Genomic DNA, 15,734 nt, shown 5'->3' with positions numbered 1-15,734 from the left:
GGCAGTGGGTTGCTTTATTTTCCTTTTCAGTGTAGTGGTTTGTATCAATAAACACAAAAAGCCAGTTGAAACCAAGACGATCTCTGTGTGTAGAAGACGACAGTAGCCATCCACTAAGAGCATTTGCTGATTATTGCTTGAAAAGGATGTCCCATCCCAGATAGTTAAATCCCATTCCCTAAGTTCTATGGACTTGTTTTCTTTTAAGGTTGGAGTTGAGTAATAAATTCAAGACTACATTGAAAAAAGAATTTTTTTATTTTTTATCCTAACTCAGTGTACTTCACTTCTGCATTATATTGCATCTGTAACTATGTGGAATGCAATTGAGGATCTACTTTCACATCATCATTTTTGAAATAATGTTCTTTCTAGAATTACAAAATATATGGCCAAGAGATGGAGGGATTCCTAAGATTGAAAAAAATATATTGGTACTGAAACAGGAATGCTTGTTCAATTTGAACTACTTTCATATATTAAGGAAAAAAAAAAAGTAGTTTATTCTGTATTCTAAGTATCCCAGACCATCTCCAGTTACTGAGTATACCTGTCTCCATGATTTAATAAATTGTAGCTTCTGAGCATCTTCACAGATTTTATTTGTTGTAGTGTAGCTCTGGTTCTGGAAAGACTTGATTTAATGCTTGAGCCTGAACATAAATTTAGTTTATATTGGCAGGTGTCATTCAGAAAGCTGGTCATGGCCTGGATGTGGTGTGCACTCTGCTCTGGCAAGCCAGAACCCACCCTGACAACACTCAGCTTCAGCCACCAGTTACTCTGGAGACTGTTCTCTAGTGGGAGTGTCTGTCAGGTGAAAGCCTTAATAAAAGAAGTCAGTATAACCTTTTGGGGGGAAGAGATGACCTTTTGAGGACATCTTTATTTGCCTTACCTTTTTTTTTTTTTTTTCCTCCATCTGTGCTGATCTTTCTCATATATGTATCTTTTTTAAAATAAGAACAGGCTTTTGTTTTGGGGCAATTGGTTGGGGGATTTTTGCTTTTTTTTTTTTTTTTTTTTTTTAATTCACAGGCTTTTGATGTCTCTTCTCCATACCATATTTCTGATTTAGAGGTGGGTTTTTTTTTTGCCCCTCTAATGGGATAACTTTTCTTGTCCTGGGATTCCAGCTTGTTTGGATGCGCGTTGTTCCAGGCTATGGGCTGGCAGGAATCTGCTGTTACTTCATACCCTGAGGCCGTGCCCTAGCCGTAACCATAACAAACGCAGCGAGTTCCATTTCCTAACGGCATCCTTCGTTCACCCGACGTCTAGCTAGGAACGGCCTAATGGAAACTAAACTTCGCCAGAGAGAGGGAGGAGAACGAAACCGAATGCGGCTTTGGGCAGCGCAGGAGCCGGGCCCAGCGCGGGCCGCAGGGCAGCCACAGCCACGTTGCGCCGCCCGAGGAGCCCCGGCCGCCCCTCAGGCAGCCGTCGGGGGCCGCGAAGCGCGGGGCCACCGCCTCCCCGCGGGCGGGCGCGCGGGCCGAAGACCCCTCCGGCCGGCAGGGGCGCTGGCGGGCGGCGGCGGGGGCCGCTCCCGGCGGCCGGGCAGCGGAGGAAGGGCCGCGCGGGGCCGCGGCGGGCGGGGCGGGGTGAAGCGGCGGCTGCTGCCATTCCTCTGCTGCGCGGCCGCCTCCTCCCACCCGCCTCTTCCTGGCCGCGGCGAGAGCTGTGCTGGCAGCGGGGAGGCGGCGGCGCCCAGCTCCCGGCCCGCCATGGCGATCCGCAAGAAGAGCAACAAGAACCCGCCGGTGCTGAGCCACGAGTTCATCGTGCAGAACCACGCCGACATCGTCTCGTGCATGGCCATGATCTTCCTGCTGGGGCTCATGTTCGAGGTGAGGCTCCCGCTCCCTCCTCCCCTCCGCCGGCAGCCCGGGCGGCCCGGGGGCGGGCGGCAGCGCGGTGCCGCGATCGCGGCCGTACGGCGGAGCCCGGGCGGGCGACGCGTCCCCGCTCCCCGGGGCCCGGCCCCTCCGGGAACGCCCTCTTCGGCGCGGAGACGCGCTGCCCGCCGCAGCCGTCCCCGCGAGCGAGACCGTGCCCTGCCGCCGCGAGGGGCCGAGGCGCGCTTCCCTCCGCCGCGCCGGGGTTACGTGGCACTCGGCCGGGGGAGGGGTGCGCGGCGTGCGGCCGCGCTCGGACCGGGGGAGGCGGAGGGGGGCGGCGGGGAGGCGCGGCCCGGCCCGGCCCGGCCCTGCCCTGCCTCACCGCGCTCTTTGTGTGCGCTGCCCGGGCGGCCCCGCCGGCACTACGACTCCCGTGAGGCCGCGCGGCGCCGCGCAGCCCGCAGGGGGAAGGGCGGCCAGCGGTGACGTGTACCTACGGCCGCGCGGGCAGCGGGGCGCGCGTCCCGCGGCGGCCGCCGCCTGGCTTTGGTCGGCCCGGCCACGCGGCCTGCGGAGCTCCGAGTTCCCCGGAAGCCCTCCGCGGTCTGGCCGCCGAGCTGAGCGTGCCGTGCTGGGTTCTATTCTGAGGGATCCCCGAGGTGCTCCCAGCGTGCCCTATCGCAGCACGACGCGTCCGCCACGCGGCACGGTTCTGGCTCTTTAGAGCCCCAGCCGCTGGGTGTTTTAGCCACGCAGGTGGCTTTCGGCGGAGTTTTACCCGGCCTTTGTGCTGCTCAGGTGTAGGGTTTGAAAAGAAAAGATGGGACGCACCAAGAACGCTGTTCTGTGTGGGTTTTAGTACCAAAAGTCACCCAGAAATCACACCAGGCTTCACAGTGTGGTTTTGAGGTTAAAGATAAGGACCTAAACCCTTCCCTCATGTGTATGTTTACTGTTTATTTACCACGTTACTGCAAGGGTTGGGTGTGCCAAAGCCTTCATCTCTTTGACATCTCTCTGAAAATCTCTTTGAAAATCTCTCTGTTTTTCACTTCAGGACATTTATTTTCTACCTTGGCATAGAGGGGCCGTGTGCCTCTGTTGTTAAATGTATAGGAGGCTGAACAGATTGCCAGGGTCTCTGAAATGCTTTGGTACAGGCCTTAGATATAGATTGCTGCAGTCAGTGCTAGTATGGTACAGTATTGATGCTGCCTTCACAGAATCGCAGAATGGCCCAGATTGGAAGGGATCTCAAGGATCATGAAACTCCAACCCCCCTGCCACATGTAGGGCCACCAACCTCCACATTTAATGCTAGACCAGGCTGCCCAGGGCCCCATCCAACCTGGCCTTGAACACCTCCAGGGATGGAGGGGGCATCCACAACCTGTCTGGGCAGCCTGTTCCAGCACCTCATCACTTTTTCTGTGAAGAACTTCCCCCTGACATTCAACCTAAATCTTCCCTCCCTCAACTTAAAATCATTTCTCCTTGTCCTGCTGTTATCTACCCTTGTAAAGAGTTGACTCCCCTCCTGTTTATAGGCTCCCTTTAGGTACTGCCTTACCCTTGCTCAGCTGGACAGCGTTAGCTGAGTGAGCCTTGGTATGGCTTGTCAGAACTGGCTGGTGGTGTGAGTCCACTGGAGGCTCCTTCCACAGATGACAAGTCCTGAGCAGTGGAACCAATTCTGGCAGACTAGTTGGGTTCCCAGAAGTTGCACAGAGAGGGTTCCAAGAAAACCTCCTAGTTTACAGAGTGCTTGTTTCAGTGAAAAAGATATAAAAATTAAAAAAAAGTCCAATTTCTTTTGAATCATAATAATAACCTAGTGGGTTATCTTCAGGTAGCAAAATGTCTTACACTTGAAAATTGTTATTGATGAACAAGAATTGCTGCTTTTGTTTTGTTCTTTGAAGGTATCGTCTCCCTGCCCAGAAAGGACTTCAGAAGAAACATTTTCTGCTTCTCTCTTCTGCTTTGAATTTTGTTTTTTCTCGCTGTCCCTCATGAAGAGGAATTTTTGAGGGTATTTCTGTAAATTTACAGAAATCATGTGGTCTCTTTTGCTTTCAGAAAGTCAGATAAAGTGGCATGATGATGGGAGTTGGTTGTTTTCTTGGGAGGAGCAGACATGCTTGGGGAAGAGTGCTAGAACTAGGGGTAAACATTTTCAGTTTAAAATAATTTATGTCAGTGAGATTCTACAGCACTTCTGTGTTTTCTTTTTCAGATTACAGCAAAAGCAGCTGTCATTTTCGTCACTCTTCAGTATAATGTTACCATTCCTGCCACAGGTATGTGCTTTGCAGGTGGTTGGTTAGTCATGGGGTAATATCCTCAGACACCGCTAACGTGTTGTATGCCCTAAACTGAGGATAAGTTACTGAGTTTAAATGGACAGTAAAGAGTTTTTAAGGACTTCACATAAATTGTTATTGGTAAAACTTTCAAAGAATTGCGTTAGGGAAAATGTTTCTGCTCTGCTGGTTTCATTCTCAATCCTGAAACCCAGTCTTGGTGGTTAATAAGTTCACGTTCTTACTCTGGTTATGTAAGTGATGATCTGTTCTACTTAGTGTGTGGGGAGGGGGGGGAAGGGTTGATAGTTTAACATAATTTTATAGTTCCCTTTCAGTGCATTTGGCTAAGCTTCCTAAGTGCACTTAAGTTTCCATTTTTATATTACATCCTTCCAAAATCAAATTGAGTTTCTGATGTGATGGAGAAGATTACTTTAAATGGAGTCTACTGACCTAGCTCAGGGTGGTGGTTTAATTTGACTTATATTTGTTCAGCTGACAACAAATGACTTTTGCCTGAAAGGTTTTACTTTAAGAAACAAACTTATTGGCAATAAAACTGTATCAGTGCCTAACAGTTAATTCTGTTTCTGTCTTCTAGAAGAACAATCCGCAGAAACAATCTCTCTCTATCACTATGGCATCAAAGACTTGGCTACAATTTTCTTTTATATGCTCGTAGCAATAATCATACATGCTATTATTCAGGAGTACGTATTGGATGTAAGTACAAAATACTAATTTCTTTCATCAAGATAATAGATTAGACTTTGACTGTTAACTTAAAAACTGTAATGCTAAAATTTACCTTTAAAATGCTAAGACATTCATTGGAACTTTCAGATGTTCTAATGCAGGTAACAGCTAATGTTGAGTACAAGAACATGTAAATAACAGTGGACTTTCATTTCAGAAAATTAACAGGAAAATGCACTTTTCCAAAACAAAGCATAGCAAGTTCAATGAGTCTGGACAACTTAGTGCGTTCTACCTTTTCTCCTGTGTTTGGGGCACAAGTATTCTTGTCTCTGTAAGTACACTTCCTCTTGTGTTTCTTATGAGACTGTAACTTAGCAAGATCAATAAGTTTTCAGCTTATTCTGGTTTTAGCTGATTTTAATATTAAAGCAGGGGCAGGTTTCAGAGTTCTGTATAAGTTGTATCAAAACTTACTATGAAGTCCAGTAGCATTACTGTTGCTCTGTCCGAGTAAATTGAATTTGCTATCAAATGAATAAAATTTTAAAAGTCTATTAGAGTACTTCATTCTACATAGTTTTTCTGTGTTGGTTCATTATTGTAAAATAAATGTTTAATATATTATTTATACAGTGCATTTTGGCAGCCTAGGGAATGGGCAGTGGGCAAGTTGCTGTAGGCTGTGACTGTGCCCTGTCAGATGCCATGCCTTTTGGTAGCACTGGGCTGTGTTCGTGCTCACCCCGGTTTCTGATCTCAGAAGAAAGGCATAAGCCATCTCTTGTTCCCACTTACAGAGAAGTATCTGGTTCATTGTAAGCTCCTAAATTATTCTTCCCTTACAGGAGTAACCTATTGTTTAAATTGAAAGCTCATTTTCTAATGGTGATTATAGAAACTTAAAATTTCAAAAAAAAAAAAAAGGTAGAGTATATTTTTTTTCTGTAGCACAATGACTCCTAAAAAAAACTTTTCTTCCCTTAGTTAAGCTCAAAGCTTGTCAGCAGTTTACAAGGGAAGACTTCTATCTGTGGTGATGTTGAAATAACCTCCATCTCAGAAGGAATCTTCAATGAACACTTGAATTGTTTTTTGTTCCTTATTTTTTTTCTTTTAGGCTAATACAATTGTGTTTTGTTGTTTTAGTTTTGTGAATGGAAATGTATCAATCTGAAGCTTTTACTTGTGTGTGGTTGTATCAGTATTTATATGTGCACACATTAGATGTATAAAAATACATGTATGTGCATCCACTCATTATTTCTAACTAGGAAACAGCAACGCTGTGTGACTTCAGAAGCTGTGCTTTTGTTTTCTAGGAGAACTATATATCAGATCCAACCTCTCTGTGGAGGGACTACCCACACACTCTGATTCCGTAAGGCCTCTTCCTTGAAGGACGGATCTGGGGGAGGACAGGGGTGTTGGCATTTTGAAGTCATATACAAATTGCATGGAAATTGCTGAAATTAAATTTGTCACTGATGTATTTTTTGTTTGTATTGATAGGGAAGCTTTAATCTCTGTCAGTCGGTAGTATGCATTAATCTTTCTGTGGGCTGTTTATTTATAAAATGAAGCTGTGGTGAATTTTATTATTTGATCTTTCTGAGAACAAAGCTGACTGGCAACAAGGATCTCTGTTTCTCTTTAGAGTTAGCGATTAAATATATTCACTAGAAAGTTTCTGGAACATTTTAAGTTTATGAAGAGAAAGTAATATTCTTCAATTCTTGCTGTATTGTACAGGTTTCAAATGAAGTTTTTCTACATCTTACAGTTGGCATACTGGTTTCATGCTTTCCCAGAATTGTACTTCCAGAAAACTAAAAAAGTAAGTTCAGAACGTAGATGGAAAGAACGCCAAGCAAAGCAGCTCAAATAATGGAGAGATTCGTCTCTTTGGGAAAGTGTGTTACCCTACATTTCCAACCCATTTCTTATCTGTGTACTTAAGCTTTTCCTTATTGGAATTTTGGTGCTCTGATGTACATGTGAGAAGCAAGTGTTTTGTTTTCATTGAAACCCTGTATTTCTGAAGTAAAATCACTGTTTGTCTGTTGTGTAAATACAAATCAGTAGCATATCCCATCTGCTAAAAGAACCTGAATTTTCCTTTGAACAAATGAATGGGAGGTTTTTTTTGTTTCAGTATCTTTTCTTGTTTCCTGTAATTACTTGTCTGAATAATCTCATTGAAATACAGAATTACCTCAGGAATCACAATACAGGTATTGAATAGAAGCAGTGAATAATGTGCTAAATCCAAGCAATATTAATTACTGGGATTTGTTGTAAACACCACGGTCCTCAGCAGGATTTCTAGTTAGTACTGTAGTGAACAGCATCTTTGCCACATGAGAGTTTTGTCCATTTTGTTTCTCAGAATTTAACTGTTAACACTGAGTTCACTGTAGATTTTTGTAGCACAGTTTTTGCTTTTCTTGACTGACATAAATAGGCTCTTTACATGTTCTTTGCTCAGGCTGTTTCTGCGTGCACAGCTTCCTTTTTAAAACTCCTCTCTTGTTGCTCTGTGACTAGACTGAGTTTCTGCTGTTGGGATTCTGCTTCATTGAAGAAAATGAAATGTATGTTAGATAACCACAGGTCTTTATTCCGGGGCTTAGAACAGGCTTGAGAAAGTAGTAATGAGAAGGTTTGTTTTCATGCTCATTGCAGTATCAGCAGTGATGTTATGCAGATATTCCAGCTGATGCTCCAGTATTGCCACACTGGGATGGTTATATCTCTAGAATTTCTAGAATTAATATTTAAGTATTGGTTGGTTCTGTTTTTTGTTTGTTTTAATGTGACTTTAAGAAAGCTGCCAGAAAGTGGCAGAAATGCTGTATGCTTAATAGTAGTATTTTGTTTGGTCATTTGGGTTTTTAGCTTTTAGGTTAAGTTTTGAGGATATTTGTTTTATTTTATCAAGTTTTGAGTTGACACCCCCTTATCACAGTTTCACCTCTCCTGTCTTGACTTCACTGCCTTACTTCTCATGCAGGAATTGGCTTCTTTTGCTCAGGTCCAGTTGTTTCTACTTTTGACATTTAAAAAAGAAAAATATGGGGGTTCTCAACTCTGCTTTATGTGTAGTGGTGGATAACTCAACCTGAGTTATTCCAATAGGCCTTAAGTCTGACAGTTTATGTAAGCAGGCAGCTGAGGCTATTTAAATGTTACCTTTGTTCTGAAGATAAAGTGCAAAAGACTTGTTCTGGTAGTACTTGGAGAACCAGAGTGTTTGTAGTGAGTACACTCGTATTTTCTCTGACATAATCTGTTTTTTGTTTTCTTTGGGATCACTTAAAGTCAGTTTTTAACTATATTCCCTCTCTCTGTGTTGTTAGGTGTTGTAACAGGTATTTCGTTTTGTGCTTTTGTCAGCTTTAAAGTAAAGTATTGGAGATGCAGAGTAGATCTTAAAAGATGACATTTGTAGGAGGTTTTCTTGTGTTTCTTTGGTTGAATTTACATACATGTATGATAAAACTGAAAGGCCTTACCTGAAGTGTAGGGAATCTTTTAAAAAGTTGGAGTTCTTGAGCACAAATGAATATGTTCTCCCTACCATTTCAGAATGAACACCCATACTGCGATCTAGTATACTTCAGTGAGTTTTCTTTTCACAGGTGGTATTTGTATCACTGCTTAGTAATGTTATTCTGTTTATTGCCAACATTGTACCAAAATCATGAATGATGTTGAATTTTTAAAAATGTGTAACAACAGTTGTAAACTTCTTCTGTTTGGTTCATAGACTTTTACTCTCTTCCTGTAACGATCTGACAGAATCAGAATGGCAGCAAACATGTCAAACTACAGAAGTTTATCTGGAGATGCAATAATTCATACCAATTATGTATTGTAATAACTGCTACAAGTTCAGATAAGTCTTAACAAAGAACTAAATTTACCTTTTGAAAAGCATTTTCAAATGCATTTTCTCACAAAAGTATATGTGAAAAATACTGTATGTTACTGATAAGTAAGCAGTAAGTGGTGTGGAATTAGGTGGTGTAGGTTGAGTAACTCAGTGCTAAAACAGGCCACATGGGGTAGCTGAGAAGAAAACAATTTCTAGGACTAGGAAGCAATCTGTGTTGGTGCATCACATAGCATTGTGTGTAATGTATATTTATTTATTTCTTTTCAATAGGAGGATATCTTTCGCCAGATTGTCTACATTGGACTTTATCTCTTTCATATTGCTGGAGCCTATCTTTTGAAGTAAGTAATGTTTTACTGCCTTCATTCACTGTCCTAAAATGTAACAAAACATTTAACTGCATGTTCTATTTGTTTTAATAGTCTGACCCACCTCGGACTTGTTCTCCTGGTATTGCATTACTTCGTTGAATTTCTTTTCCACATATCTCGTCTTTTCTACTTTAGTGATGAAAGGTACCAGAAAGGGTAAGTAGTCAGCAGTTTTCAAATTCATGTAACTTCTGTCTTGCAAACCTCGTGCATTTTAACTAAGCAGAAGCCAGAATTACAGGGAAGGTTGTCTCGTATTTCCTTAGAGGCCACCGTCCTCCAGACTAGAAAAAACCTTTAAAATTTTGTTTATTGTTTTTTGGTGTTGTTTTTTTTTTTTACTTATTCTCCTATACAAGTAGATGTTAGTAGCTATATAAAATGAAGTTAAATCTCATACTACTTTTATTAAAAATAAAAATAAAAAATTTTTCAGGTACAGGTCTTGTAGAGAAGGCAACAGCCTGGGCTGCTAATGCAGTCAGTTCTAAATAAACTCATAATACACTCATGTTCTGATAGTCGTGGTAGGCACTTTCTGTTGAGTTAAAAATAATTTTCAGAACAAAGTTTTGGTTTGTAGGAAAAAAATTCTAGGTGAGGTGTTTCTTAATTTTTGTCTTCTGTGGTAACTGAAAATACAAGATTAGGACAAGTGAAAAATAATTGACTCAAGTTCTTAACTCTCAGATGAGTTTTTAGAGTTAAGAGTAAATATTTGCCTTGTTAGTACTTGTGCTGTGAGCAGAGAGTTCATATAGTGTTTGTGGTCTTTCTCTTTGCAGATTTTCACTGTGGGCAGTCCTTTTTGTTTTGGGAAGGCTTCTCACCTTGATTCTTTCTGTCCTCACTTTTGGCTTTGGTCTGGCAAGAGCAGAAAATCAGCAGCTGAATTTCAGCACTGGAAACTTCAATATCCTGGCTGTTAGGTACAGTAAACTTAGGATGGCTCCTAAGCATGATCTGTAAGCCTGTGCTAAACCTGTGTAGTGTTAATGCTAGTAGTACTGAATGGGATCAGTGGGCATGGCTTTGATTTATTAAAAAAAAAAAAAAAAAAAAAAGCTTGTCAAGCACATTGAAGTGAGTGGAAGAATTTACAGTCTGTCACTGAGAAACCTATAACTGATTACGAGTTAGGAAAATAAAACAAGATTAAAAGAAATATCCAACTGTAGAGATGCCGTTCACATCTTAGAGTTATTAAATTGAGCTATAAATAATTGCAGTGATAATTGGACATCATATCCAAGCATCTTTGAATCTGGTTGAAGATTCTCACCACTTTCTCTGCCTTTATTATGACTTCTGTTGCTGCTGTCTGATGCAGTGGTTGGTTCAGCCAACCGCTCAGCCTTTTTATGAATTAAATGCATAAAAGGAATTTATTAAAACATTCCCAGTGTCCACAGTACACTACAGTCTAAATATTCAGAACTGGAGGACCCCTGTTCAGGTGATGGGTACCTTGATTGTTACAGAAAGGAGAAAGCAGAAAAGAAACTTAGTGTTTTTCAGTTTTGATGGAAGTACAAAATCTTTGCTCTTAGTACACATCCAGTTTTGTTCAGCTGCGTTAAGCCCACTAACTCTTACATCTGGAAAAATGGGTGTTAGGAGGAGGAGCAACATTTACTAATGTGTAGTCCAGAAAGAACAACTCTGTTGCACTGGAGGAGTCAAAGTAAAAAGGCTGTTTCTGATATACAAAAAAAACTGTATGATGTGCTATTCTGCTTTCCTTTTTTCTTTGAGCAACAAGATGAACTTACTGCTAAACCTGTACCTGTTTCTTTTTCAGAATCAGTGTGCTGGCCTCCATCTGCTTGGCTCAAGCATTTATGATGTGGAAATTCATTAATTTCCAACTTCGGAGATGGAGAGAGCATTCTTCTTCTCAGCCTCAATCGGTGAAAAAGAAGTTTGTCACAGCTAAAGGAAAGACCTCCAGAAAAGAAAGAGGTTTGTATTTTCAAGTTTCCTGTTACTTTGGTGTCTCGAAAGCAACTCCAGATAATAGAGAATCTTTTATGATAAAACTGCTAAGGTAAATTCTGTGTTTTGCTATCAGATGGGGTGATTCAGTTACAGAAACAGTATTGGTGAATTTATTTTATTGATTAAAAAAAAAAAAAACTTGATTGACCTGTAAAAGATGGGCTTGGCTTTCTCTTGTAATTGATGGAATGAAGGAATCACTATTACAGTTAATGCAGCTTTGCAATTTATTGTGTCTAATTTTATTACTTGCACGAAATCTGTCTTGCCTATGTTGTGTTCAGTTATAAAAAGGGAGGAGACATTTTTAGATGTTCTCGTGATCACTTTTAAGTTCTTTTTTCTTGCAGTGAATTTCAGGCATAGTTTTCAGTGCCACTGAGTGAAGATCCAGTAAATAAGCTCACGTTGAGCTGTCTTTACTAATAATAGCATTTTGATGCTTCTTTTAAAGGTGTAGGTAACAACTGCTTACTACTTTAATATTACGTAAAAGCTTTTGGAAATGAATTGATGACTCCTGGTTTGTGTCGCTCTTCTTATGGGAAAATGAAAGATGAACAGTCTGCCTTTTCCTCCAATGAAATTATGTATTCAGTTTACGTAGATAAATCTGTTGTACAGTTGAGCTTCTATGTAGTTAAGTGCTAGCTTGAATAATTTGTGAACTTCTTTGAAACTCAGTCACCTCAAAAGCTTATTTCCACGTGATCTTTTGCTTGTTATCAACCTCTAATGCTTTTTCAATACATTGAATTTACTGCATGAAGACAGTTGTACTGAGAACTGAGATGTCAGAGGCAAATTTTCAACTTTTAATTTTTTTTTGTATTAAAATCATGTTTTAGACTTTGATTCTTGCATCATTTTGGTTGTTTTCAATTAGCACTATTTAGTGTTTGTCCATTGTTAGTTTTTCGGTTTTGTTGCCCATTGCTAACATGCACATATTTTTACTTCAGCTGACAGATTTCAGACCCTGATTTTTATATTATTTTTTTATTTTTGAGTTTGATTTGGGTTCTTGGGGGGCAGGGTGTAGGTTTTTGCAATATAAATGAGATGGTGTATATGAGATGATGATCTCCCTCTCTACTCTGTCCTCGTGAGGCCCCATCTGCAGTACTGCATCCAGGTCTGGGGCTCCCAATTCAAGAAAGAGGGAGCTGTTGGAGAGAGTCCAGAGGAGGGCCACAAAGATGATCACAGGGCTGGAGCACCTCCCCTATGGAGACAGGCTGAGGGAGCTGGGCTTGTTCAGCCTGGAGAGGAGAAGGCTGCGGAGTGACTTCACTGCAGCCTTCCAGTACCTAAAGGGAGCCTACAAACAGGAGGGGAGTCGGCTCTTTACAAGGGTAGATAATGGCAGGACAAGGGGAAATGGTTTTAAGTTGAAGGAGGGAAGATTTAGGTTGGATGTCAGGAGGAAGTTCTTTACTATGAGAGTGGTGAGGTGCTGGGACAGACTGCCCAGAGAGGTTGTGGATGCCCTATTCTTGGAGGTGTTCAAGGCCAGGTTGGATGGGGGCCTGGGCAGCCTGGTCTTAATATTAGATATGGAGATTGGCAGCCCTGCTTGTGGCAGGGGGTGGAACTTGATGATCCTTGGGGTCCCTTCCAACCCAAGCCATTCTATGGTTCTATGATACTAGAAAAAAAATGAGTGGCGTTTTTATCAATAGAACCTGTAGGTGTCCTGTTGAATCCGAGCTTAATGTTTATTTATTACTTTGTTTTGCTTGTGGAATTCATTTATACATCTTCTATTTAATCAGTGAGTTAAAATGTTAAAACTTTTCTTAAATTTCATTGATTTAATTTGGTAAACTTGTAGTTAACTTGAATTATGATTGAATTCACATAATAATTGAGCTGTGACTGTCTTAAAGACCCGGGAATTTTGCAGCTAATTTTAAATGGGAATTCTAAAGAAAAGGTTGATCCCAAAGACTGGTGTTGTTTTAGACTTTTCTGTTTGGAAGATTCCTGTAACATTGTTAGTTCAGAATACTTGCACAAGGTGTGGTATTTTTTTTTCTGAGAACTAAAACATGCAATTAAGTTGCCTTTCAAACAGGTTTTTTTGATGTTTATTTTTTGGGGGAGCTGTATGTGTGTGGCAGACTGCGTTTGGGGAGCCAGGGCACAAAATGCCTTTCTTTTAGACTGTGCCAGAAGCAAGCAATAATAGTGGGAAAATGTTGGTGATGTATGTTTGATGCCTTTGCTGATTTGTGTTCTTTCTTTTTACTTGTTTTGACTTAACTGTTAAGAGAATATGATCTCAGCTGGTTTGGATCTAGCTCACTATTTGTAAGCTTTATAAATCAAGAATAACCTAATTTTTTTGAGAGGAGCCCGAAGAACACCTGACATAAGCTTGAGATGATGGTGTCATTTACAGCCAAATAAAGAGACTGACTATTCCTGTATGACTGATCAGGCCTGTGACCAGTTTCTTTCTCAGCGTGTTGCTGTTTGGTTGATTGGTTTCATTTTTTGTTCTTCTTTTTACTTCAGTTGCTTGCTAGCATGCATGGGAGCTTTGGGTGAAGGAAAGGAGGGGAGAAGGAATATCTGCAGTTATTTCTGTGGATTGCCCACTCCCTCTGGTGATCTGCAACACTTCTGGAGATGGAAAACATGAACTTAACTTGTTATTTGTACAGGAAGGTATAGCAGTTTCTTTAAATCAGAATGGTAGTACAAGTTAGTTGAGCAGAGATGCAAGCAGTAAAGCTGACTACGCACTTCTGCTTCTTCTGGTCTGTTTTATGAATTTGGTTGCTGTCAGGCAGCAGCTGTGCTTCCGTGGGCTGTGGTGACGTTAAGTAGAGGGAATACTTTCATTCATTGTGGTATCACGTTGCTCTGTTCCACTCTTTTGAGGATATGATAGACCCATAGACGTTGGGTCATTGCTCAGAGCAAATGTTTGCTGTGCATAGGTACCGTTTGTTGACTATTTCATATTAAAACTCTTGAGCTGACCCAGAAGTAGGATACAAGTAAAGAGCTGCTGATGGTATCAGGTTCTTGCCTTGTGTTCTTAGGAGTCTAAGTCTTATGCTTGATCTTCTTCTGTACTTTTCTTATATTTTAACTAATGTTTTACTTCTGCCCACCTTATCTATTTAAATATTTTCTTCAGAAAATAAATGACCTCTATATTTTTTTAAGTGTATGATTAATTAACCTTAATTTTTCTAATGTATAAAAAGCTTGTAAAGGTGAGTAAAGGAGTGCAACATTCTTAGGCATTAAAAAATGAAATAGGAAAAAGAATGATACGAGGGGGTGTACCATCTGACTCCAGAATTTCACAGGAATGTCTTACCTACAAGTTGAATATTTCTCTTTATCAGAGTATATCTAGCTAATTTGATTTTCAGTTTATAATGCACGTAACACAACCATGTCAGTATTTGGCCATGTCAGGAAACTGTGCTTCAGTTGTTGTAGTAAACTTCATATTTTGCTGTTGGTAAAAGCTTTGTTATACTGTTGCATTATCATAGAATGGCCTGGATTGAAAAGCACCACAATGATCATCTATTTTCAACCCCCCTGCTATGTGCAGAGCCACCAACCACCAGACCAGGCTGCCCAGAGCCTGGCCTTGAATGCCTCCAGGGATGGGGCATCCATGACTTCCTTGGGCAACCTGTTCCAGTGAATAAGTGGTAATAAATGGTATGGTTCCAGTTAGAAATGGTAATGATGAGATTTAACAAAAAAGATGCATCAGAGAAGTTAGTGACTGTTTAGTACCTACTAAAATGTAGTAAAATAATTGTCTCATTCTACTTGATTTTTTTTTTTTTTTGTAGAAAATGGAATAAATGGGACAGTGACCTCAAATGGAGCAGACTCGCCTCGTAGCAGGAAGGATAAATCCTCGTAAAACTGGGTTTTATTAAGTTAATTGACAAGTGTCCCCAAAGAATCTGCTTTTTACATGGATGGCCCTTCAGCACTAGAGATGTAATGGATTAAAGAAAATACAAATCATGTTTTTTGATTATTGCTATTGTTTTGTGAAACTTTTTTTAAAAGCCATTTTGACTAAAAGAAAAGGTTTATCTGTCTTCAAACAAACGCTTGGGGGGTGGGGGGACAAAACACTTTTTAAATAACATTGACACTTTTTTAAACACTTACTGTGATGAAATAACTTCACTTAATGAGGATCACTGATGCAATGTATTATTTCTTTCCAGTTTTTGTAATCTTGGTGATATATACTGTTTTCCAACTTCACTTTTTCCTAGTTCTTCAAAACTTCAAATATATGATGAAATTGAAGTAAAAATATAGTATGCATTTTCAGATACTCTGACTTTTAAGTTAATTACCTTGATTCAAATTCACAGATCAAATTGGGATTCTAGGACCACAAAAGTAAACTTCTTTTATTTTGTAGTTGCTAGCTACACGATGTCTGCTCTAAGAATTGCCCCATATCATTAAAACAAAACTGAACTGATTGGAAATGTTGCAGAGTCTTATTGCTCGTTGGTTAGAAATGTCTTACAAGGAACAGAGAGACCTTTCTGAGATAAAGCTTTAGCACTTGAACATTAGAAGGGAAAAGTGTATGTCATAGAATTGATTTGAGTAGCAC

General features: G+C 40.7%; 1 protein-coding gene across 1 annotated transcript; it reads left to right on the top strand.

The window, feature by feature from the left end:
* Window positions 1–1,566: 1,566 nt before the first annotated feature.
* Window positions 1,567–15,121, top strand: TRAM1 (translocation associated membrane protein 1). The gene is made up of 11 exons (XM_031604857.2): window positions 1,567–1,850; window positions 4,078–4,141; window positions 4,749–4,870; window positions 5,061–5,177; window positions 6,166–6,224; window positions 6,596–6,680; window positions 9,012–9,082; window positions 9,164–9,268; window positions 9,898–10,041; window positions 10,914–11,074; window positions 14,941–15,121. The coding sequence occupies exons 1-11, from the start codon at window positions 1,728–1,730 to the stop codon at window positions 15,012–15,014; spliced, it is 1,125 nt and encodes a 374-aa protein (XP_031460717.1). The 5' UTR covers window positions 1,567–1,727; the 3' UTR covers window positions 15,015–15,121.
* Window positions 15,122–15,734: the final 613 nt, after the last annotated feature.

The sequence above is a fragment of the Phasianus colchicus genome, chromosome 3, assembly GCF_987193195.1.
Source record: "Phasianus colchicus chromosome 3, bPhaCol1.hap1.1, whole genome shotgun sequence".
Lineage (NCBI taxonomy): Eukaryota > Metazoa > Chordata > Aves > Galliformes > Phasianidae > Phasianus > Phasianus colchicus.
This window is presented reverse-complemented; position numbering and strand designations above follow the sequence as displayed.